The sequence below is a fragment of the Oncorhynchus clarkii genome, chromosome 4 (assembly GCF_045791955.1).
Source record: "Oncorhynchus clarkii lewisi isolate Uvic-CL-2024 chromosome 4, UVic_Ocla_1.0, whole genome shotgun sequence".
In the NCBI taxonomy this organism is placed as follows: domain Eukaryota; kingdom Metazoa; phylum Chordata; class Actinopteri; order Salmoniformes; family Salmonidae; genus Oncorhynchus; species Oncorhynchus clarkii.
The window spans coordinates 3,282,233-3,305,729 of record NC_092150.1 but is presented as its reverse complement, the minus strand read 5'-3'; the positions used below and the strand labels follow the sequence as shown (position 1 = coordinate 3,305,729).

Sequence of the window (23,497 nt, the reverse complement as noted above, 5' to 3'; positions counted from 1 at the left end):
TTCTTACGTGAAAACAACTACAAGATGAACTCGGCAGGAAAATAAGGTTTCCTCAGCCAAATAGAGATGAGAGAGGAGCACAAACCAGACAACCCACAGTAGTATATACAGTGCCTTGCGAAAGTATTCGGCCCCCTTGAACTTTGCGACCTTTTGCCACATTTCAGGCTTCAAACATAAAGATATAAAACTGTATTTTTTTGTGAAGAATCAACAACAAGTGGGACACAATCATGAAGTGGAACGACATTTATTGGATATTTCAAACTTTTTTAACAAATCAAAAACAGAAAAATTGGGCGTGCAAAATTATTCAGCCCCTTTACTTTCAGTGCAGCAAACTCTCTCCAGAAGTTCAGTGAGGATCTCTGAATGATCCAATGTTGACCTAAATGACTAATGATGATAAATACAATCCACCTGTGTGTAATCAAGTCTCCGTATAAATGCACCTGCACTGTGATAGTCTCAGAGGTCCGTTAAAAGCGCAGAGAGCATCATGAAGAACAAGGAACACACCAGGCAGGTCCGAGATACTGTTGTGAAGAAGTTTAAAGCCGGATTTGGATACAAAAAGATTTCCCAAGCTTTAAACATCCCAAGGAGCACTGTGCAAGCGATAATATTGAAATGGAAGGAGTATCAGACCACTGCAAATCTACCAAGACCTGGCCGTCCCTCTAAACTTTCAGCTCATACAAGGAGAAGACTGATCAGAGATGCAGCCAAGAGGCCCATGATCACTCTGGATGAACTGCAGAGATCTACAGCTGAGGTGGGAGACTCTGTCCATAGGACAACAATCAGTCGTATATTGCACAAATCTGGCCTTTATGGAAGAGTGGCAAGAAGAAAGCCATTTCTTAAAGATATCCATAAAAAGTGTTGTTTAAAGTTTGCCACAAGCCACCTGGGAGACACACCAAACATGTGGAAGAAGGTGCTCTCAGTCTCTCGATGTGCAAAACTGATAGAGACATACCCCAAGCGACTTACAGCTGCAATCGCAGCAAAAGGTGGCGCTACAAAGTATTAACTTAAGGGGGCTGAAAAATTTTGCACGCCCAATTTTTCAGTTTTTGATTTGTTAAAAAAGTTTTAAATATCCAATAAATGTCGTTCCACTTCATGATTGTGTCCCACTTGTTGTTGATTCTTCACAAAAAAATACAGTTTTATATCTTTATGTTTGAAGCCTGAAATGTGGCAAAAGGTCGCAAAGTTCAAGGGGGCCGAATACTTTCGCAACCAGCCCGTGTATAGCCTGGGTGCCAGTCAGTTTGTGCCATCATTCCACTCCTCAACCACAGTAGTGGATCTATAACCAGCCCGTGTATAGCCTGGGTGCCAGTAATCCTAGCGACAACAATAACATGTAGAGGGAGGTGGGGGGGGGGGGGGGGGGGGGGGGGGGGGGGGGAGAGAAGAAGAAGCAATGCTTTTAAAAAAACAGCACACATTGATCTAACATAACTTAAAAGCATCATAAATAATACCTTGAAAATAATTAAAAAATACAATAGAATTTGACCACAGAATGTTTGACAGAAAATACAATCCACAGTGATGACGAAAACAGAAAAAAAAAAACGGACAGATTCTCTTTTCGCGCCGAAGCGCAGTAAAAACACGCGTTTTGAGACAAGAAATAATGCCGTTGACGGGGGTAAATATTGAAATAAAAACAGTGAAAACGAAGTACAAAAAGGTCATATATAATATAATATAATCAAAACGGGGAAAACGTGACGAGGCTGTTTTTTTTAAAACCACAGAAGAAGAAAAAAAAAAAAAAATCAATTGAAGTTACTCATCATCATCAGGATTTTGTTTACGGTAACATTTAAAATAGATATTTTTTCCTCTCTGTACATAGCACTGTTTCTTTCCCTTTTAGTTTTCTATTTACAAAACAAAACTCCGGTTTCTATTTTCTCCCTCCAGTTGTTTTTCCCCCAGTTCTGTACGGACAGAAGCCCCTTCCCTTCAGTCTAGTGAGATCACGTCTGGTATGGAGCCATATATGACTGTCGCCACTGCGTTCGACCTGCTGTCCCTTTCCCTATCCCGATCCCTCTCTCTCAAACTACTTGACGACACCAGACTGGAGCTGCTACCGCTGTTGCTGCCCCCGTTGGCTGCTGCCAGGGCGCTGCTCACACCGCCGGGGGTCCCTGATTGGTCCAGGAACATCTGGGAGGAGCTATAGGGCAGGAAGCGGTTCAGGAGCAAGTCGTGGTCATCGGAGGCTGAGGCCGCCGCAGCTGCGGCCATCACCATGTTGTAATGCTATAGAGAGAGAGAGAGAGGAGTGTCAAATAAATCACAATTATTTATTAAGACAGTTACAGCAACGTGGCCAGACCGCAACGAGCAGAAGCAACTTGGGCCAGACCGCAACGAGCAGAAGCAACTTGGGCCAGACCGAAATGTGGGCCAGACCGCAACGTGGGCCAGACCGCAATGAGCAGAAACAACGTGGGCCAGACCGAAACGTGGACCAGACCGCAATGAGCAGAAGCAACGTGGGCCAGACCGCAACGTGGGCCAGACCACAACGAGCAGAAGCAACGTGGGCCAGACCGCAACGAGCAGAAGAAACGTGGGCCAGACAGCAACGAGCAGAAGAAACGTGGGCCAGACCGCAACGAGCAGAAGCAACGTGGGCCAGACCGCAACGAGCAGAAGAAACGTGGGGCAGACCGCAACGAGCAGAAGCAACGTGGGCCAGACCGCAACGAGCAGAAGAAACGTGGGGCAGACCGCAACGAGCAGAAGAAACATGGGCCAGACCGCAACGAGCAGAAGCAACATGGGCCAGACCACAACGAGCAGAAGCAACGTGGCCAGGCCGCAACGTGGGCCAGACCGCAACGAGCAGAAGCAACGTGGGCCAGAACGCAACGTGGGCCGGACAGCAACGAGCAGAAGCAACGTGGGCCAGACCGCAACGAGCAGAAGCAACGTGGGCCAGACCACAACGAGCAAAAGCAACGTGGGCCAGACCGCAACGAGCAGAAGCAACGTGGGCCGGACCACAACGAGCAGAAGCAACGTGGGGCAGACCGCAACGAGCAGAAGCAACGTGGGCCAGACCGCAACGTGGGCCAGACCACAACGAGCAAAAGCAATGTGGCCAAACCGTAACGAGCAGAAGCAACGTGGGCCAGACCACAACGAGCAGAAGCAACGTGGCCAGACCGCAACGTGGGCCAGACCACAACGAGCAGAAGCAACGTGGGCCAGACCACAACGAGCAGAAGCAACGTGGGCCAGACCGCAACGTGGGCCAGACCACAACGAGCAGAAGCAATGTGGCCAAACCGTAACGAGCAGAAGCAACGTGGGCCAGACCGCAACGTGGGCCAGACCGCAACGAGCAGAAGCAACGTGGGCCAGACCGCAACGTGGGCCAGACCACAACGAGCAGAAGCAACGTGGGCCAGACCGCAACGTGGGCCAGACCGCAACGAGCAGAAGAAACGTGGGCCAGACCGCAACGTGGGCCAGACCACAACGAGCAGAAGCAATGTCGCCAGACCGCAACGTGGGCCAGACCACAACGAGCAGAAGCAATGTGGCCAGACCGCAACGTGGGCCAGACCACAACGAGCAGAAGCAATGTGGCCAGACCGCAATGTGGCCAGACCGCAACGTGGGCCAGACCACAACGAGCAGAAGCAACGTGGGCCAGACCGCAACGTGGGCCAGACCGCAACGAGCAGAAGCAACGTGGGCCAGACCGCAACGTGGGCCAGACCACAACGAGCAGAAGCAACGTGGGCCAGACCGCAACGTGGGCCAGACCGCAACGAGCAGAAGAAACGTGGGCCAGACCGCAACGTGGGCCAGACCACAACGAGCAGAAGCAATGTGGCCAGACCGCAACGTGGGCCAGACCACAACGAGCAGAAGCAATGTGGCCAGACCGCAACGTGGGCTAGACCACAACGAGCAGAAGCAATGTGGCCAGACCGCAACGTGGGCCAGACCACAACGAGCAGAAGCAATGTGGCCAGACCGCAATGTGGCCAGACCGCAATGTGGCCAGACCGCAACGTGGGCCAGACCACAACGAGCAGAAGCAATGTGGCCAGACCGCAACGAGCAGAAACACAATGATAAAAAAAAAAAAAAGAGCTCCAGAGAAGAAAGCAGACTGGCCGCACCAGGACCAGCTGTAGAAGTGACTAAAAGCAGTACATGATCCTGTTCTACGATGGTTGTCTCCCAGTGTGTTGTCTGGTTCTATCCTGTGAAGTCGTTAACTGACGGTTCTATCGTGTGAAGTCGTTACCTGACGGTTCTATCTTGTGAAGTCATTACCTGACGGTTCAATCCTGTGAAGTCATTACCTGACGGTTGTCTGGTTGTCTCCTGTGAAGTCATTACCCGACGGTTCTATCTTGTGAAGTCGTTACCTGACGGTTCTATCGTGTGAAGTTGTTACTTGACAGTTGTTATCGTGTGAAGTCGTTACCTGACGGTTCTATCGTGTGAAGTCATTACCTGACGGTTCTATCGTGTGAAGTCGTTACCCGACGGTTCTATCTTGTGAAGTCGTTACCTGACGGTTCTATCGTGTGAAGTCGTTACCTGACGGTTCTATCGTGTGAAGTCGTTACCTGACGGTTCTATCGTGTGAAGTCGTTACTTGACGGTTCTATCGTGTGAAGTCATTACTTGACGGTTCTATCGTGTGAAGTCATTACCTGACGGTTCTATCTTGTGAAGTCATTACCTGACGGTTCTATCCTGTGAAGTCGTTACCTGACGGTTCTATCTTGTGAAGTCGTTACCTGACGGTTCTATCGTGTGAAGTTGTTACTTGACGGTTCTATCGTGTGAAGTCGTTACCTGACGGTTCTATCGTGTGAAGTCGTTACTTGACGGTTCTATCGTGTGAAGTCATTACCTGACGGTTCTATCGTGTGAAGTCGTTACCCGACGGTTCTATCTTGTGAAGTCATTACCTGACGGTTCTATCGTGTGAAGTCGTTACCTGACGGTTCTATCGTGTGAAGTCGTTACTTGCCGGTTCTATCGTGTGAAGTCGTTACCTGACGGTTCTATCGTGTGAAGTCGTTACCTGACGGTTCTATCATGTGAAGTCGTTACCTGACGGTTCTATCGTGTGAAGTCGTTACCTGACGGTTCTATCATGTGAAGTCGTTACCTGACGGTTCTATCCTGTGAAGTCATTACCTGACGGTTGTCTGGTTGTCTCCTGTGAAGTCGTTACCTGACGGTTCTATCGTGTGAAGTCATTACCTGACGGTTCTATCGTGTGAAGTCGTTACCTGACGGTTCTATCCTGTGAAGTCGTTACCTGACGGTTCTATCGTGTGAAGTCGTTACCTGACGGTTCTATCTTGTAAAGTCATTACCTGATGGTTGTCTCCCTGGAGGAATGAGAAGAAGTTGAGGTCCAGGTCATTGGGGGTGTGGTAGTAGTGGCTGTAGTCCTGTATGAGGGGGGGTGGAGGGGGGATATAGCTGGTCTCAACAGGAGGCATGCTGGGAGCTCTGGCCACCGGAGATACCTGGCTGTGGAGGTTCAACACGCTGTAGGGAGAAGACGACGATGAAGAAGATTACGCATTGAACAAAATGTCCAACGGAAATTAGCGTTCTCGAATGTATCCCAACTCCTCAAAACACACATATAGGTTCCAAAACACACATACAGGATCCACAACACACATACAGGTTCCACAACACACATACAGGTTCCACAACACACATACAGGTTCCAAAACACACATACAGGTTCCACAACACACATACAGGTTCCAAAACACACATACAGGTTCCACAACACACATAGAGGTTCCAAAACACACATACAGGTTCCAAAACACACATACAGGTCCCAAAACACACATACAGGTTCCAAAACACACATACAGGTTCCAAAACACACATACAGGTTCCACAACACACATACAGGTTCCAAAACACACATACAGGTTCCAAAACACACATACAGGTTCCAAAACACACATACAGGTTCCACAACACACATACAGGTTCCAAAACACACATACAGGTTCCAAAACACACATACAGGTTCCAAAACACACATACAGGTCCCAAAACACACATACAGGTTCCAAAACACACATACAGGTTCCAAAACACACATACAGGTTCCACAACACACATACAGGTTCCAAAACACACATACAGGTTCCAAAACACACATACAGGTTCCAAAACACACATACAGGTTCCACAACACACATACAGGTTCCACAACACACATACAGGTTCCACAACACACATACAGGTTCCAAAACACACATACAGGTTCCACAACACACATACAGGTTCCAAAACACACATACAGGTTCCAAAACACACATACAGGTCCCAAAACACACATACAGGTTCCAAAACACACATACAGGTTCCAAAACATAAACGCCCCAGGAACAGTTCAAGGGGTTGGCAGGACGCGACATCGGAGGTGACGTACCCCTTGCTGATAGGCGGCGAGGCAGGGGACAAGGAGGAAGAGGAGGGACAGGGTCTCTTGAGAGGAGGCTCATCGTCCAGATCGTCGTCTGAAGAGCTGTCCAGAGTCAGATCAATCACCACCACCTTATTGGTACTGCTGTGGGATGAGCTGTTCCTGTGGGGCTCCGATTCTACTGTCCGACACGACTCTGCAAGAGGGTGAATCCTTCTGTCAGTCCATCCACAATAGCACAAAAAGACTGTGTGCATGCATTGAGTGCTATGAAACTTCAAAGTGGATTGAAACTAAGGCAGTGGGGTCCTCGAGCCTGTTTCCCGGAGAGCCAACCAGTACTATCCCAGAGCTAGCACAGAGCAAGGATAAGATAAACCAATTTTTAAAACGAGTCCTTTTTTGGCTATCCACAGCAGTCAACTAGCTAGGTAGCTGTTTCATTTTCTAGCCTCAGCAGTCAACTAGCTAGGTATCCTCAGCAGTCAACTAGCTAGGTAGCCACAGCAGTCAACTAGCTAGGTAGCTGTTTCATTTTCTAGCCTCAGCAGTCAACTAGCTAGGTATCCTCAGCAGTCAACTAGCTAGGTAGCCACAGCAGTCAACTAGCTAGGTAGCCTCAGCAGTAGTCTAGCTAGGTAGCCTCAGCAGTCAACTAGCTAGGTAGCCACAGCAGTCAGCTAGCTAGGTAGCCACAGCAGTCAGCTAGCTAGGTAGCCTCAGCAGTAATCTAGCTAGGTAGCCTCAGCAGTCAACTAGCTAGGTAGCCACAGCAGTCAGCTAGCTAGGTAGCCACAGCAGTCAGATAGCTAGGTAGCCTCAGCAGTAATCTAGCTAGGTAGCCTCAGCAGTCAGCTAGCTAGGTAGCCACAGCAGTCAGCTAGCTAGGTAGCCTCAACAGTAATCTAGCTAGGTAGCCTCAGCAGTCAGCTAGCTAGGTAGCCACAGCAGTCAGCTAGCTAGGTAGCCTCAACAGTAATCTAGCTAGGTAGGAGGCGGTGGTGGTTTGGGAACTACTGCAACAGAGGATTAAGTTGGCCACGTACCGCCATCGCCGTTGAATGAAGCAGATACCTCTGTGACCTCCTTCTTCGACCTCATGGGATACCAGTTCCCGTCCTCTTTAAACTGGATCTCATCACAGTCCTCACAGCTGTTCAGGATCTCCATGAACAACCTGCAGAGAGAGAGACAGAGAGACAGAGAGACAGACAGACAGACACATGCACGAGGAGGAGATTAGAAATAGGTGCTACTGTACTGCTATGCATTGGATGATAGAATAAAGACACGTGTTTGGAGTTTTCCCTTGTCAGAGAGACGGAGAGAGAGACGGAGAGAGAGACGGAGAGAGACAGAGAGAGACGGAGAGAGAGACGGAGAGGGAGACGGAGAGAGACAGAGAGAGAGACGGAGAGAGAGACGGAGAGAGAGACGGAGAGAGACGGAGAGAGACAGAGAGAGAGACGGAGAGAGAGACGGAGAGAGACAGAGAGAGAGACGGAGAGGGAGACGGAGAGAGACAGAGAGAGAGACGGAGAGAGAGACGGAGAGAGAGACGGAGAGAGACAGAGAGAGAGACGGAGAGAGAGACGGAGAGAGACAGAGAGAGAGACGGAGAGAGAGACGGAGAGAGAGACGGAGAGAGAGACGGAGAGAGACGGAGAGAGAGACAGAGAGAGACGGAGAGAGAGACGGAGAGGGAGACGGAGAGGGAGACGGAGAGAGACAGAGAGAGAGACGGAGAGAGAGACGGAGAGAGAGACGGAGAGAGACGGAGAGAGAGACGGAGAGAGACAGAGAGAGAGACGGAGAGAGAGACGGAGAGAGACAGAGAGAGAGACGGAGAGGGAGACGGAGAGAGACAGAGAGAGAGACGGAGAGAGAGACGGAGAGAGAGACGTAAGAGAGACGTGGAGAGAGACGGAGAGAGAGACGGAGAGAGACGGAGAGAGAGACGGAGAGAGAGACGGAGAGAGAGACGGAGGGAGACGGAGAGAGAGACGGAGAGAGAGACGGAGAGAGAGACGGAGAGAGAGACGTAGAGAGAGACGTGGAGAGAGACGTAGAGAGACGTGGAGAGACGGAGAGAGAGACAGAGAGAAAGTGAGAGAGAGACGGAGCGAGAGATAGTTCCACGAAAAGAGGGCCTTTTTGGGTCTCTTTGTTATTTTTTTTGTAGAACTTGGGCACAAACGTTTAATTTTAAAAGCCTGTTATATTAAATAAAGTGCCCTTTAATATTGAACACACGAAGAACTCCATAAATATGCCTTTTTTTTTTGTATGAATAAATGATGTATTTTGACATGAACTGTGTAAATTCATGGAAGATTTTAACCCATCATTGTAAAGCTTTAGCTATTTGGTTGCTTAAAACAGTCATTTCTGAAGATGCTTATTTTAATTAATACGATTGTTTTATTTTATATGATTGATTAGTGATTCATTTACATATGTCCCTCATTTTAAAAAGGTCAACCCCCCCCTGTTACGTGAACTGAACTCAAACAACAATTTTATTATTGTGACACTATTCCTTTAAAAAATAAATAATAATAATAATAATTAAAAAAATAAACATTGACCATATAAAGCCTTGTTCACATTGGAAGTTTTTTTTTCACATTTGCAGGTGGTTTTAAAATCAGATACAAATCTGATTCCTGGCCATGTGACTTGTGTCTGAACGGTCAAATCTGATTCCTAGCCATGTGACTTGTGTCTGAACGGTCAAATCTGATTCCTAGCCATGTGACTTGTGTCTGAACGGTCAAATCTGATTCCTAGCCATGTGACTTGTGTCTGAACGGTCAAATCTGATTCCTAGCCACGTGACTTGTGTCTGAACGGTCAAATCTGATTCCTAGCCATGTGACTTGTGTCTGAACGGTCAAATCTGATTCCTAGCCATGTGACTTGTGTCTGAACGGTCAAATCTGATTCCTAGCCATGTGACTTGTGTCTGAACGGTCAAATCTGATTCCTAGCCATGTGACTTGTGTCTGAACGGTCAAATCTGATTCCTAGCCATGTGATTTGTGTCTGAACGGTCAAATCTGATTCCTAGCCATGTGACTTGTGTCTGAACGGTCAAATCTGATGTAAGTGGTTTTTAGACTGTTATTTGGCATATTGCATGCCAGCTGCTCTGTTGACAGTTTGACAAGAACATGTTATAGCTAACTAGCTGGTTAATCGTTTACAAACAAATTAGTGAACGTGGTCGAAAACTAAACAGCTACCTAGCTAGTTGACTGGTGTGGCTAGAAAACGAAACAGCTACCTAGCTAGTTGACTGCTGTGGCTAGAAAACTAAATATCTAGCTACCTAGCTAGTTGACTGCTGTGGCTAGAAAACTAAACAGCTAGCTAGCTAGATGACTGCTGTGGCTACCTAGCTAGTTGACTGCTGTGGCTAGAAAACTAAACAGCTAGCTAGCTAGATGACTGCTGTGGCTAGAAAACTAAACAGCTAGCTACCTAGCTAGTTGACAGCTGTGGCTAGAAAACTAAACAGCTAGCTAGCTAGATGACTGCTGTGGCTAGTTAGTTGACTGCTGTGGCTAGAAAACTAAACAGCTAGCTACCTAGCTAGTTGACTGCTGTGGCTACCTAGCTAGTTGACTACTATGGCTAGAAAACCAAACAGCTGGCTACCTAGCTAGTTGACTGCTGTGGCTAGAAAACTAAACAACTAGCTAGCTAGATGACTGCTGTGGCTAGAAAACTAAACAGCTAGCTAGCTACCTGTACGGGGGGGGGGGGGGGTAAGGGGGACAGGGGGTAAGGGAGGGTAAGGGGGGGGTAAGGGAGGGTAAGGGGGAGGTAAGGGAGGGTAAGGGTAAGGAGGGGCAGCAGCAGAACGAACCCGTCGATGATGAGGTGTTGGTAGGGGGCCTTCTGATCACAGACAGGACACACCCACGTGGGTTTCTTCTCATTCATCTGGATGTAAAGAGTAGCGTCGAAACACTGGAGGTGGGAACACGTCAGCGCTCTGCACGGGATCATCAGACGCATCTTCCCCAGCTAGACAGGAAACAGGAAACAGGAAGATGAACATACATCAACATCATAAGGACTGATAATTACATTTTACGGTAATTTTGATGCGTTTCCTCTACTAATTAGCTATTTTACCCAGGTTGAATGCACTGATTTGACTGTAAATCTGATTAAGAACGTCTGCTAAATTACTAAAACGTAAATGAGTGTACGTACCGGACAGAGTAGAGAGACTCGTAGACTGGTGGTCGCAATCTCACTGTCAGGGTCTGCTGTTAACTTCTCTTTGACTGTGGAGAGAGAGAGACAACACAATCTCACTGTCAGGGTCAGCTGTTAACTTCTCTTTGACTGTGGAGAGAGAGAGACAACACAATCTCACTGTCAGGGTCAGCTGTTAACTTCTCTTTGACTGTGGAGAGAGAGACAACACAATCTCTGCTGTTAACTCCTCTGACTGTGGAGAGAGAGAGAGACAACACAATCTCTGCTGTTTACTTCTCTGACTGTGGAGAAAGAGAGACAACACAATCTCTGCTGTTAACTTCTCTGACTGTGGAGAGAGAGAGAGACAACACAGAGACAACACAGAGACATAATGAGCTGGATGGCACCAATAAAGATGACGTTCCCAATCCCCCAGCTTGGTGCCTTAAGAGTCAGCTCCTATGGTCCATTAGGGTCTTGGGTTCACAGTACCAACAGATCTGGGACGAGGCCTGGCAGCACAGTCTAATATCAGAGAGCCACCTACTGAGAGCTCTGGAGTGGTCTGGGTTGCGGATGCCTTTGGCTCGTAGTCTCTGTAGCAGGGTTGTGGATGTCTGCTGTCTCGCCAGGTAGACTGCCATGGAGAAATTCTGAGAGAGGAGGCAGGACAACAGGGAGGGAGGTTATCACAATGAACCACCATGACACAAAACAATGTAACAGAATAGAATCACATTCTCCATGCTCTGTGGGGCTTCGCAGCAGCAGCCACATGGTACACAAACACTGGTCTATATCTTTATGCCACAGCTTTATCCAACAGTCTTTGCTAAAATCTATTTCAGTAGTTTGTCAGCCTGCCAGCCTGCCTTAGGGTTGCAAAATACTGGTCATGTTCCCAAATTTCCCAGGTTTCCAGAAATCCTGGTTGGTGGATTCTGGATTTCTTGCTTATTCCTATCTGATCCCGGGAATCTTCCAATCGGGATTCTAAATAACCTGTCTATCTCTGAGGTCCATGACATCACAACAGATTCCTTACCCTGTCTATCTCTGAGGTCCATGACATCACAATAGATTCCTTACCCTGCCTAACTCTGCGGTCCATGACATCACGATAGATTCCTTACCCTGTCTATCTCTGAGGTCCATGACATCACAACAGATTCCTTACCCTGCCTATCTCTGAGGTCCATGACATCACCATAGATTCCTTACCCTGCCTAACTCTGCGGTCCATGACATCACGATAGATTCCTTACCCTGCCTATCTCTGAGGTCCACGACACCACGATAGTGTTGGGCACTGTGGTGGACAGTCTGACCAGTGACGTGATGTTGATGGGGCGACTCGGCCGTTTGGGTTCCACTCCGTTTTTGGTTGGAGGAAGGTAGCTCTGAGGAAGAGGTGAGACAACAGGGTCAATGTCAAGTTGGGAAGAGCAGGACGCTAGGCTAACAAATCCAAGAATGGTGGGTTCAAGTCCCACAGGGATAACATACACTGAACACAAACACAACTGAGTTACAGTTCGGATAAGGAAATCAGTCAATTGAGAAATGTATTAGGCCCTAATCTATGGATTTCACATGACTGGGAATACAGATATGCTGGTCACAGATACCTTAATAAAAAGGTAGGGGTGTGGATCAGAGAACCAGTCAGTATCTGGTGTGGATCAGAAAACCAGTCTGTATCTGGTGTGATCAGAAAACCAGTCAGTATCTGGTGTGATCAGAAAACCAGTCAGTATCTGGTGTGGATCAGAGAACCAGTCAGTATCTGGTGTTGATCAGAAAACCAGTCAGTATCTGGTGTGATCAGAAAACCAGTCAGTATCTGGTGTGATCAGAAAACCAGTCAGTATCTGGTGTGATCAGAAAACCAGTCAGTATCTGGTGTGATCAGAAAACCAGTCAGTATCTGGTGTGATCAGAAAACCAGTCAGTATCTGGTGTGATCAGAAAACCAGTCAGTATCTGGTGTGATCAGAAAACCAGTCAGTATCTGGTGTGATCAGAAAACCAGTCAGTATCTGGTGTGATCAGAAAACCAGTCAGTATCTGGTGTTGATCAGAAAACCAGTCAGTATCTGGTGTGATCAGAAAACCAGTCAGTATCTGGTGTGATCAGAAAACCAGTCAGTATCTGGTGTGATCAGAAAACCAGTCAGTATCTGGTGTGATCAGAAAACCAGTCAGTATCTGGTGTGATCAGAAAACCAGTCAGTATCTGGTGTGGATCAGAAAACCAGTCAGTATCTGGTGTGGATCAGAAAACCAGTCAGTATCTGGTGTGATCAGAAAACCAGTCAGTATCTGGTGTGATCAGAAAACCAGTCAGTATCTGGTGTGATCAGAAAACCAGTCAGTATCTGGTGTGGATCAGAGAACCAGTCAGTATCTGGTGTGATCAGAAAACCAGTCCGTATCTGGTGTGACCATTTGCCTCATGCAGCGTGACACATCTCCTTCACATAGAGTTGATCAGGCTGTTGATTGTGGACTGTGGAATGTTGTCCCACTCCTCTTCATCGGCTGTGTGAAGTTGCTGGATATTGATGGGAACTGGAACACGCTGTCCAACATGTCGATCCACAGCATCCCCAACATGCTCAATGGGTGACATTTCTGGTGAGAATGCAGGCCATGGAAGCTTCCAGGAATTGTGTCCAGATCCTTGCGACATGGGGCCGAGTATCGTCATGCTGAAACATGAGGTGACGGCGGCGGATGAATGGCACGACAATGGGCCAAAAGGATCTCGTCACGCTATCTCTGTGCACTCAAATTGCAAATCGATAAAATGCATTTGTGTTCGTTGTCCGTAGCTTCTGCCTGCCCCAAACCATAACCCCACCGCCTCCGTGAGGCGCTCTGTTCACAACGCTGACATCAGCAAACCGCTCGTCTACACAACGCCATACACGCTGTCTGCCATCTGCCCGGTACACGTGAAACCGGGATTAATCCGTGAAGAGCACACTTCTCCAGCGTGCCAGTGACCATCGAAGGTGAGCATTTGCCCACGGAAATCGGTTACGACGTCGAACTGCAATCAGGTCAAGACGACGGGCCCACAGATGAGCAGTTTCTGCAGAAATTATTTTGGTTGTGCAAACCCAGTTTCATCAGCTGTATGAGGGACTGGTCTTAAGACGATGTGGAGATCCTGGGTTGGCGTGGTTACACATGGTCTGCGGTTGTCAGGCCCGGTTAAACGTACTGCCAAATTCACTGAAATGATGGAGGCGGCTCATGGTAGAGAAATTAAACATTACATTCTCTGGCGACTGCTCTGGTGGACATTCCTGCAGTCAACATGCCAAATGTGTTGTGTGACAAAACTGCACATTTTAGAATGGCCTTTTATTGTCCCCAGCACAAGGTGCACCTGTGTAATGATGATGGTGTATTAATCAACTTCTTGATATGCCACACCTGTCAGGTGGATGGATTATATTGGCAAAGGGAGAAATGCTCACTAACAGGGATGTAAACAATTTGAAAGAAATAAGATTTTTTTGCGCGTTCTGGGATCTTTTATTTCAGCTCATGAAACGTGGGACCGACACGTGGGACCAACACGTGGGACCAACACGTGGGACCAACACGTGGGACGTGGGACCAACACGTGGGACGTGGGACCAACACGTGGGACGTGGGACCAACACGTGGGACCAACACGTGGGACCAACACGTGGGACCAACACGTGGGACGTGGGACCAACACGTGGGACCAACACGTGGGACGTGGGACCAACACGTGGGACGTGGGACCAACACGTGGGACGTGGGACCAACACGTGGGACCAACACGTGGGAGCAAGACGTGGGACGTGGGACCAACACGTGGGACCAACACGTGGGACCAACACGTGGGACGTGGGACCAACACGTGGGACCAACACGTGGGACGTGGGACCAACACGTGGGACGTGGGACCAACACGTGGGACCAACACGTGGGACGTGGGACCAACACGTGGGACCAACACGTGGGACGTGGGACCAACACGTGGGACCAACACGTGGGACCAACACGTGGGACCAACACGTGGGACGTGGGACCAACACGTGGGACCAACACGTGGGACCAACACGTGGGACCAACACGTGGGACCAACACGTGGGACCAACACGTGTCATGTTGAGTCTATATTTTTTGCTGGGTGTACTAAAATAAAGGTATTACTGTCAAGCACTTTGGATAAAAGTGTCATTACTTGAGCATTGCTTAATGCAGCGTTTCCCAATCCTGGAAAGGAGTGCAAACTAACATTTGATTCAATGAAAGGCTTGATGAGGAGCTGATGAGTGCAATACTGTGTTTTAGTATGAGGGCAAATACACACCATGTAGGACCAGGATAATGTTTTAGTACTAGAGCACCATATAGGACCAGGATAATGTTTTAGTACTAGACCACCATGTAGGACCAGGATAATGTTTTAGTACCAGACCACCATGTAGGACCAGGATAATGTTTTAGTACCAGAGCACCATGTAGGACCAGGATAATGTTTTAGTACTAGACCACCATATAGGACCAGGATAATGTTTTAGTACTAGACCACCATGTAGGACAAGGATAATGTTTTAGTATTAGAGCACCATATAGGACCAGGATAATGTTTTAGTACTAGAGCACCATATAGGACCAGGATAATGTTTTAGTACTAGAGCACCATATAGGACCAGGATAATGTTTTAGTACTAGAGCACCATGTAGGACCAGGATAATGTTTTAGTACTAGAGCACCATGTAGGACCAGGATAATGTTTTAGTACTAGAGCACCATGTAGGACCAGGATAATGTTTTAGTACTAGACCACCATGTAGGACCAGGATAATGTTTTAGTACTAGACCACCATGTAGGGCCAGGATAATGTTTTAGTACTAGACCACCATATAGGGCCAGGATAATGTTTTAGTACTAGAGCACCATGTAGGACCAGGATAATGTTTTAGTACTAGAGCACCATGTAGGGCCAGGATAATGTTTTAGTACTAGAGCACCATGTAGGACCAGGATAATGTTTTAGTACCAGAGCAAAGATACACCATGTAGGAACATGATAATGTTTTAGTACTAGACCACCATGTAGGACCAGGATAATGTTTTAGTACTAGAGCACCATATAGGACCAGGATAATGTTTTAGTACCAGAGCACCATGTAGGGCCAGGATAATGTTTTAGTACTAGAGCACCATGTAGGGCCAGGATAATGTTTTAGTACTAGAGCACCATGTAGGACCAGGATAATGTTTTAGTACTAGAGCAAAGATACACCATGTAGGACCAGGATAATGTTTTAGTACTAGAGCACCATGTAGGACCAGGATAATGTTTTAGTACCAGACCACCATGTAGGACCAGGATAATGTTTTAGTACTAGACCACCATATAGGACCAGGATAATGTTTTAGTACTAGAGCACCATGTAGGACCAGGATAATGTTTTAGTACCAGAGCACCATGTAGGGCCAGGATAATGTTTTAGTACTAGAGCACCATGTAGGACCAGGATGTTTTAGTACTAGAGCACCATGTAGGGCCAGGATAATGCTTTAGTACTAGAGCACCATGTATGACCAGGATAATGTTTTAGTACCAGAGCAAAGATACACCATGTAGGACCAGGATAATGTTTTAGTACTAGACCACCATGTAGGACCAGGATAATGTTTTAGTACTAGAGCACCATATAGGACCAGGATAATGTTTTAGTACCAGAGCACCATGTAGGGCCAGGATAATGTTTTAGTACTAGAGCACCATGTAGGACCAGGATAATGTTTTAGTACCAGAGCAAAGATACACCATGTAGGACCAGGATAATGTTTTAGTACTAGACCACCATGTAGGACCAGGATAATGTTTTAGTACTAGAGCACCATATAGGACCAGGATAATGTTTTAGTACTAGAGCACCATGTAGGACCAGGATAATGTTTTAGTACTAGACCATCATGTAGGACCAGGATAATGTTTTAGTACTAGACCACCATGTAGGACCAGGATAATGTTTTAGTACTAGAGCACCATATAGGACCAGGATAATGTTTTAGTACTAGACCACCATGTAGGGCCAGGATAATGTTTTAGTACTAGAGCACCATATAGGACCAGGATAATGTTTTAGTACTAGAGCACCATATAGGACCAGGATAATGTTTTAGTACTAGAGCACCATGTAGGACCAGGATAATGTTTTAGTACTAGACCACCATGTAGGACCAGGATAATGTTTTAGTACTAGACACACCATGTAGGACCAGGATAATGTTTTAGTACTAGAGCACCATGTAGGACCAGGATAATGTTTTAGTACTAGACCACCATGTAGGACCAGGATAATGTTTTAGTACTAGACACACCATGTCGGATCCCAGCACTAGGACTGAGAAACAAATGGTTTAATGAGTAAGGTATTGGTTATGAAATGTCACGTATTTATGCTATAAAATACATTTTACCAAGACAAATATGATAATTCATGTTCTGAATCGTTCAATGAGGTGTTTCTATAACATATTGTATGTATTGTGCCTTAGTGTGATGTCTTGTTGTCTCTAACCTTCTTACCCGTTGTGCTGTTGTCTGTTCCCAATAATGTTTGTACCATGTTGTGTTGCTACCATGTTGTTGTCATGTTGTGCTGCTACCATGTTGTGTTGCTACCATGTTGTTGTCATGTTGTGTGGCTACCATGTTTTTGTTATGTTGTATTGCTACCACGTTGTTGTCATGTTGTGTTGCTACCATGTTGTGTCGCTACCATGTTATTGTCATGTTGTGTCGCTACCATGTTATTGTCATGTTGTGTTGCTACCATGTTGTGTCGCTACCATGTTGTTGTCATGTTGTGTCGCTACCATGTTATTGTCATGTTGTGTTGCTACCATGTTGTGTCGCTACCATGTTATTGTCATGTTGTGTCGCTACCATGTTATTGTCATGTTGTGTTGCTGCCGTGCTGTTGTCATGTGTTGCTGCCGTCATGTTGTGTTGTTGTCTCTCTTTATGTAGTGTTGTGTTGTCTCTGTATTTTTCCTTATTTGAAAAATAAAATAAAAAACCACAGGAATCCATGGATTTACTCAGTAATTTTGGCCATCCTAAAGGGGTAAAATGCTTTGAATGAATTATGATAGAGACATGAGGTTTGGCCCACAGCTTTTCTTAGAGAATTATGTACATAATTAACACATTCATTTTTACCCATTGGTCAAAACATGGGTTTTTGATTGGCCACCCTAGAAAAGGTTAGTCGGCTGTCAGACCGACTCACCGGGAGGTTGCAGGGCTTGCTGTTGACTTTAACACACAGGTTGGACGGGAAATGATCCTCCTGGGCACAGCTCGTCTCTGACAAACAAAACCTGGGAGAAAGACCACGGATCAATAACAAATAACAGAGATTAATAAAATCGATAGGAATACCACAGAGATGAATAACCAGTAAGTCTCTAAGAGCAGTGAGTCTTTCTGGGTAATTATCTAAGAGCTGTGAGTCTTTCTGGGTAAGTCTCTAAGAGCTGTGAGTCTTTCTGGGTGAGTCTCTAAGAGCTGTGAGTCTTTCTGGGTAATTATCTAAGAGCTGTGAGTCTTTCTGGGTGAGTCTCTAAGAGCTGTGAGTCTTTCTGGGTAATTATCTAAGAGCGATTACAGCTGTGAGTCTTTCTGGGTAAGTCTCTAAGAGCTGTGAGTCTTTCTGGGTAATTATCTAAGAGCTGTGAGTCTTTCTGGGTAAGTCTCTAAGAGCTGTGAGTCTTTCTGGGTGAGTCTCTAAGAGCTGTGAGTCTTTCTGGGTAAGTCTCTAAGAGCTGTGAGTCTTTCTGGGTAAGTCTCTAAGAGCTGAGAGTCTTTCTGGGTAAGTCTCTAAGAGCTGTGAGTCTTTCTGGGTGAGTCTCTAAGAGCTGTGAGTCTTTCTGGGTGAGTCTCTAAGAGCTTTATACACCTGGATTGTGCAACATTTGTCCATTCTTTTTTTTAAATCTTCAAGCTCTGTCAAATTGACAACCATTTTCAGGTCTTAGATTTTCAAGTAGATTTAAGTCAAAACTGTAACTTGGTTACTCAGGAATATTCTCTGTCTTCTTGTTTAGCAACTCCAGTGTAGATTTGGCCTTGTGTTTTAGGTTATTGTCCTGCTGAAAGGTGAATTCATCTCCCAGAGTTAGGTGGAAAGCAGACTGAAGCAGGGTTTCCTCTAGGATTTTGCCTGTGTTTAGCTTCAGTCCATTTAATTTTTATCCTGAAAAACTCCCCAGTCCTTAATTACAAGCATACCCTTAACATGATGCAGCCACCACTATGCTTGAAAATATGGCAAGTGGTACTCAGTAATGTGTTGTGTTGGACTTGACCCCAAACATAACACTTTGTATTCAGGACATAAAGTTAATTGCAGTATTACTTTAGTGCCTTTTTGCAAACGGGATGTTATTGAAAAAAATATATTCTCCCTTCTTTCACTCTGTCATTTAGGTTAGTATTGTGGAGTAACTACAATGTTGTTGATCCATCCTCAGTTTTCTCCAATCACAGCCATTGAACTCTGTAACTGTTTTAAAGTCACCATTGGCCTCATGGTGAAATCCCTGAGCGGTTTCCTTCCTCTCCGGTAACTTAGTTAGGAAGGACGCCTGTATCTTTGTAGTGACTGGGTGTATTGATACACCATCCAAACTGGAATGAATAACTTCACCATGCTCAAAGTTATATGCAAATGCCTGTAAGGTGCTCTTTGCAAGGCATTGGAAAACCTCCCTGGTCTGTGGTTGAATCGGTGTTTGTTCAACTGAGGGACCTTACAGATAATTGTATGTGTGGGGGTACAGAGATGATGTGTTCATTTAAAATGAATGCAACTTATGTGATTTGTTAAGCAAATGTTTACTCCCAAACTTATTTAGGCTTGATATAACAAAGGGGTTGAATGCTTATAGGCTCAATATATTTTGAATCTTTTACATTCTTTTTTAAAATAATTTGTAAAAGTTTTTAAAAACATAATTCCACTTTGACATTATGGGTTATTGTGTGTAAAGCAGTGACCCCATAACCCCCCCCCCCAAAATAAATAAATAAATGTAATCAATTTTATTTCAGTCTGTAAACCAACAAAATGTGGAAAAAGCCAAGGGGTGTGAATACTTGCTCTGTAAGAAGACAGGAAAGCCTTTTACCTTAACTGAACCTGCACCGCAAAGTCACACTTGGTCCCAGAGATGTCCCTGTAGAGACAGAGAGACATACGCTTTAGGTGAGAAGGCAGGTTGACAGTGTTTTGGAGAGTAAATGGCAGCGAGCAAAAAATAACCATAGAATTAAAACTAGCTGGGAAGGCTATCCAATGGGAAGGCATTGTTATCCAATGGGAAGGCATTGTTATCCAATGGGAAGGCACTGTTATCCCGTTATCCAATGGGAAGGCATTGTTATCCAATGGGAAGGTATTGTTATCCTGTTATCCAATGGGAAGGCATTGTTATCCAATGGGAAGGCATTGTTATCCAATGGGAAGGCATTGTTATCTCGTTATACAATGGGAAGGCATTGTTATCCCGTTATCCAATGGGAAGGCATTGTTATCCAATGGGAAGGCATTGTTATCCCGTTATCCAATGGGAAGGCATTGTTATCCAATGGGAAGGCATTGTTATCCCGTTATCCAATGGGAAGGCATTGTTATCCCATTATCCAAAGGGAAGGCATTGTTATCCCGTTATCCAATGGGAAGGCATTGCTATCCCGTTATCCAATGGGAAGGCATTGTTATCCCATTATCCAATGGGAAGGCATTGTTATCCCGTTATCCAATGGGAAGGCATTGTTATCCCATTATCCAAAGGGAAGGCATTGTTATCCCGTTATCCAATGGGAAGGCATTGCTATCCCGTTATCCAATGGGAAGGCATTGTTATCCCATTATCCAATGGGAAGGCATTGTTATCCCGTTATCCAATGGGAAGGCATTGTTATCCCATTATCCAATGGGAAGGCATTGCTATCCCGTTATCCAATGGGAAGGCATTGTTATCCCATTATCCAATGGGAAGGCATTGTTATGCCGTTATCCAATGGGAAGGCATTGTTATCCCGTTATCCAATGGGAAGGCATTGTTATCCCGTTATCCAATGGGAAGGCATTGCTATCCCGTTATCCAATGGGAAGGCATTGTTATCCCATTATCCAATGGGAAGGCAATGTTATCCCGTTATCCAATGGGAAGGCAATGTTATCCCGTTATCCAATGGGAAGGCATTGTTATCCCATTATCCAATGGGAAGGCATTGTTATCCCGTTATCCAATGGGAAGGCATTGTTATCCCGTTATCCAATGGGAAGGCATTGTTATCCCGTTATCCAATGGGAAGGCATTGTTATCCCGTTATCCAATGGGAAGGCATTGTTATCCCGTTATCCAATGGGAAGGCATTGTTATCCCGTTATCCAATGGGAAGGCATTGTTATCCCGTTATCCAATGGGAAGGCAATGTTATCCCATTATCCAATGGGAAGGCATTGTTATCCCATTATCCAATGGGAAGGCATTGTTATCCCATTATCCAATGGGAAGGCATTGTTATCCCATTATCCAATGGGAAGGCATTGTTATCCCATTATCCAATGGGAAGGCATTGTTATCCCATTATCCAATGGGAAGGCATTGTTATCCCGTTATCCAATGGGAAGGCATTGTCATCCCGTTATCCAATGGGAAGGCATTGTTATCCCATTATCCAATGGGAAGGCATTGTTATCCCATTATCCAATGCGAGTTCCAAATATTGTAACTAGCAATAGGATCACGTGTACTGCATGCATTGATTTGTAGATGTAGATAGGGGTCAGTCTTACATGGAGCTGCTGATCTGCTGGACCTGCTGGGGCGTCAACGCAAAGGCATAACACGTCTCCTGAAACCGCTGACTGTTGTCTGAGGCTGAGGACGAGAGAGAGAGAGAACTAGAACAATCTCATCATACCAACCCCCCTCCCACAAGAAAGAACACAGTCAGTACGAAAATGGAGAAGTTCACAACTGAAAACTAGACAAACTTCAGTCACAGCTGTTACAATGCCGGTTACGCTGTGGGTTACCAAGAGATGGGACGGATATGAATATGATAATAATATGAATATGATAATAATATGAATATGATAATAATATGATATGAATATGATAACAATATGAATGTGATATGAATATGATATGAATGTGATATGAATATGATAATGATATGAATATGATAATGATATGAATGTGATATGAATATGATAACGATACGAATACGATGGATATGAATATGATATGAATATGATATGAATATGATAATGATATGAATGTGATATATGATATGAATACAATTTGGATATATGCATATGATATGAATAGGAATATGCTATGATATGCATATGATATGAATATAGGTATGAATATGATATTAAATGAATATGACATGAATATGATATGAATATGATAATGATATGAATGTGATATATGATATGAATACAATTTGGATATATGCATATGATATGAATAGGAATATGCTATGATATGCATATGATATGAATATAGGTATGAATATGATATTAAATGAATATGACATGAATATGATATGAATATGAAATGAATGTGATATTAAATTCATATGATATGAATATGATTATGATATGGATATTAAATGAATATGAATATGACATGAATATGATATGAATATGATATGAATATTATATGAATATGATAATGATATGAATATGATATGAATACGATATGGTTATGATATGAATATGCTATGACTATGATATGCATATGATATGAATATAGGTATGAATATGATATGAATATAGGTATGAATTTGATATGAATATGAAATGAATATGATATGGACGTGAATATGATATGGATATTAAATGAATGATATGAATATCATATGAAATGAATATTAAATGAATATGATTATGATATGGATATGAATATTAAATGAATATGATATGAATATGCTATGAATACGATATGGGTATGATATGAATAGGAATATGCTTTGACTATGATATGAATATAGGTATGAATATGATATTGATATGAATATGATATGAATATGAAATTAATATAATAATAAATGAATATGATATTCAATTCATATGATATGAATATGAATATTAAATTAATATGATATGAACATGCTATGAATATGATATGGATATGAATATTAAATTAATATGATATGAACATGATATGAATATGATATGGATATGAATATTAAATTAATATGATATGAATATGATTATGGATATGAATATTACGTTAATATGAATATGATATGAACCATACACCCTTTATTCTATGGACCTATAACAGACAGGATAGACAGACATGCATCTAATTATATGTTTAGAAACAACTGTTAAGTCACAATCATTCACCTTATAAAGCCTTATAGCTTTAATAAAACACAACGTGTTTGATGAATGTATGTGATGAATGTATGTGATTATGAAAACTAGACAAACTTCAGTTACAGCCGTTACAATGCCGGTTACGCTGTGGGTTACCAAGAGATGAGACGGATATGAATATGATAATAATATGATAATACTATGAATATGATATGAATATGATAATAATATGAATATGATATGAATATGATAATAATATGAATATGATAATATGATATGAATATGATAATAATATGAATATGATAATAATATGAGTCTGATAATAATATGATATGAATCTGATAATAATATGAATATGATATGAATATGATAATAATATGAATATGATATGA

At 44.3% G+C, this 23,497-nt stretch overlaps 1 protein-coding gene across 1 annotated transcript in view; it reads right to left on the bottom strand.

The window, feature by feature from the left end:
• Positions 1–1,240: 1,240 nt before the first annotated feature.
• Positions 1,241–23,497, bottom strand: part of LOC139406298 (E3 SUMO-protein ligase PIAS1-like) — a 36,223-nt gene continuing 13,966 nt past the window's right edge. The window contains exons 3-13 of the mRNA XM_071148761.1: positions 21,564–21,648; positions 19,888–19,935; positions 17,988–18,078; positions 11,953–12,087; positions 11,235–11,340; positions 10,697–10,770; positions 10,344–10,504; positions 7,519–7,649; positions 6,479–6,668; positions 5,388–5,565; positions 1,241–2,289 (exon numbers count right to left, since the gene is read on the bottom strand). Coding sequence (XP_071004862.1) covers positions 1,987–2,289; positions 5,388–5,565; positions 6,479–6,668; positions 7,519–7,649; positions 10,344–10,504; positions 10,697–10,770; positions 11,235–11,340; positions 11,953–12,087; positions 17,988–18,078; positions 19,888–19,935; positions 21,564–21,648 — 1,502 coding nt within the window. The 3' untranslated portion in view covers positions 1,241–1,986. The remainder of the gene's footprint in view (positions 2,290–5,387; positions 5,566–6,478; positions 6,669–7,518; positions 7,650–10,343; positions 10,505–10,696; positions 10,771–11,234; positions 11,341–11,952; positions 12,088–17,987; positions 18,079–19,887; positions 19,936–21,563; positions 21,649–23,497) is intronic.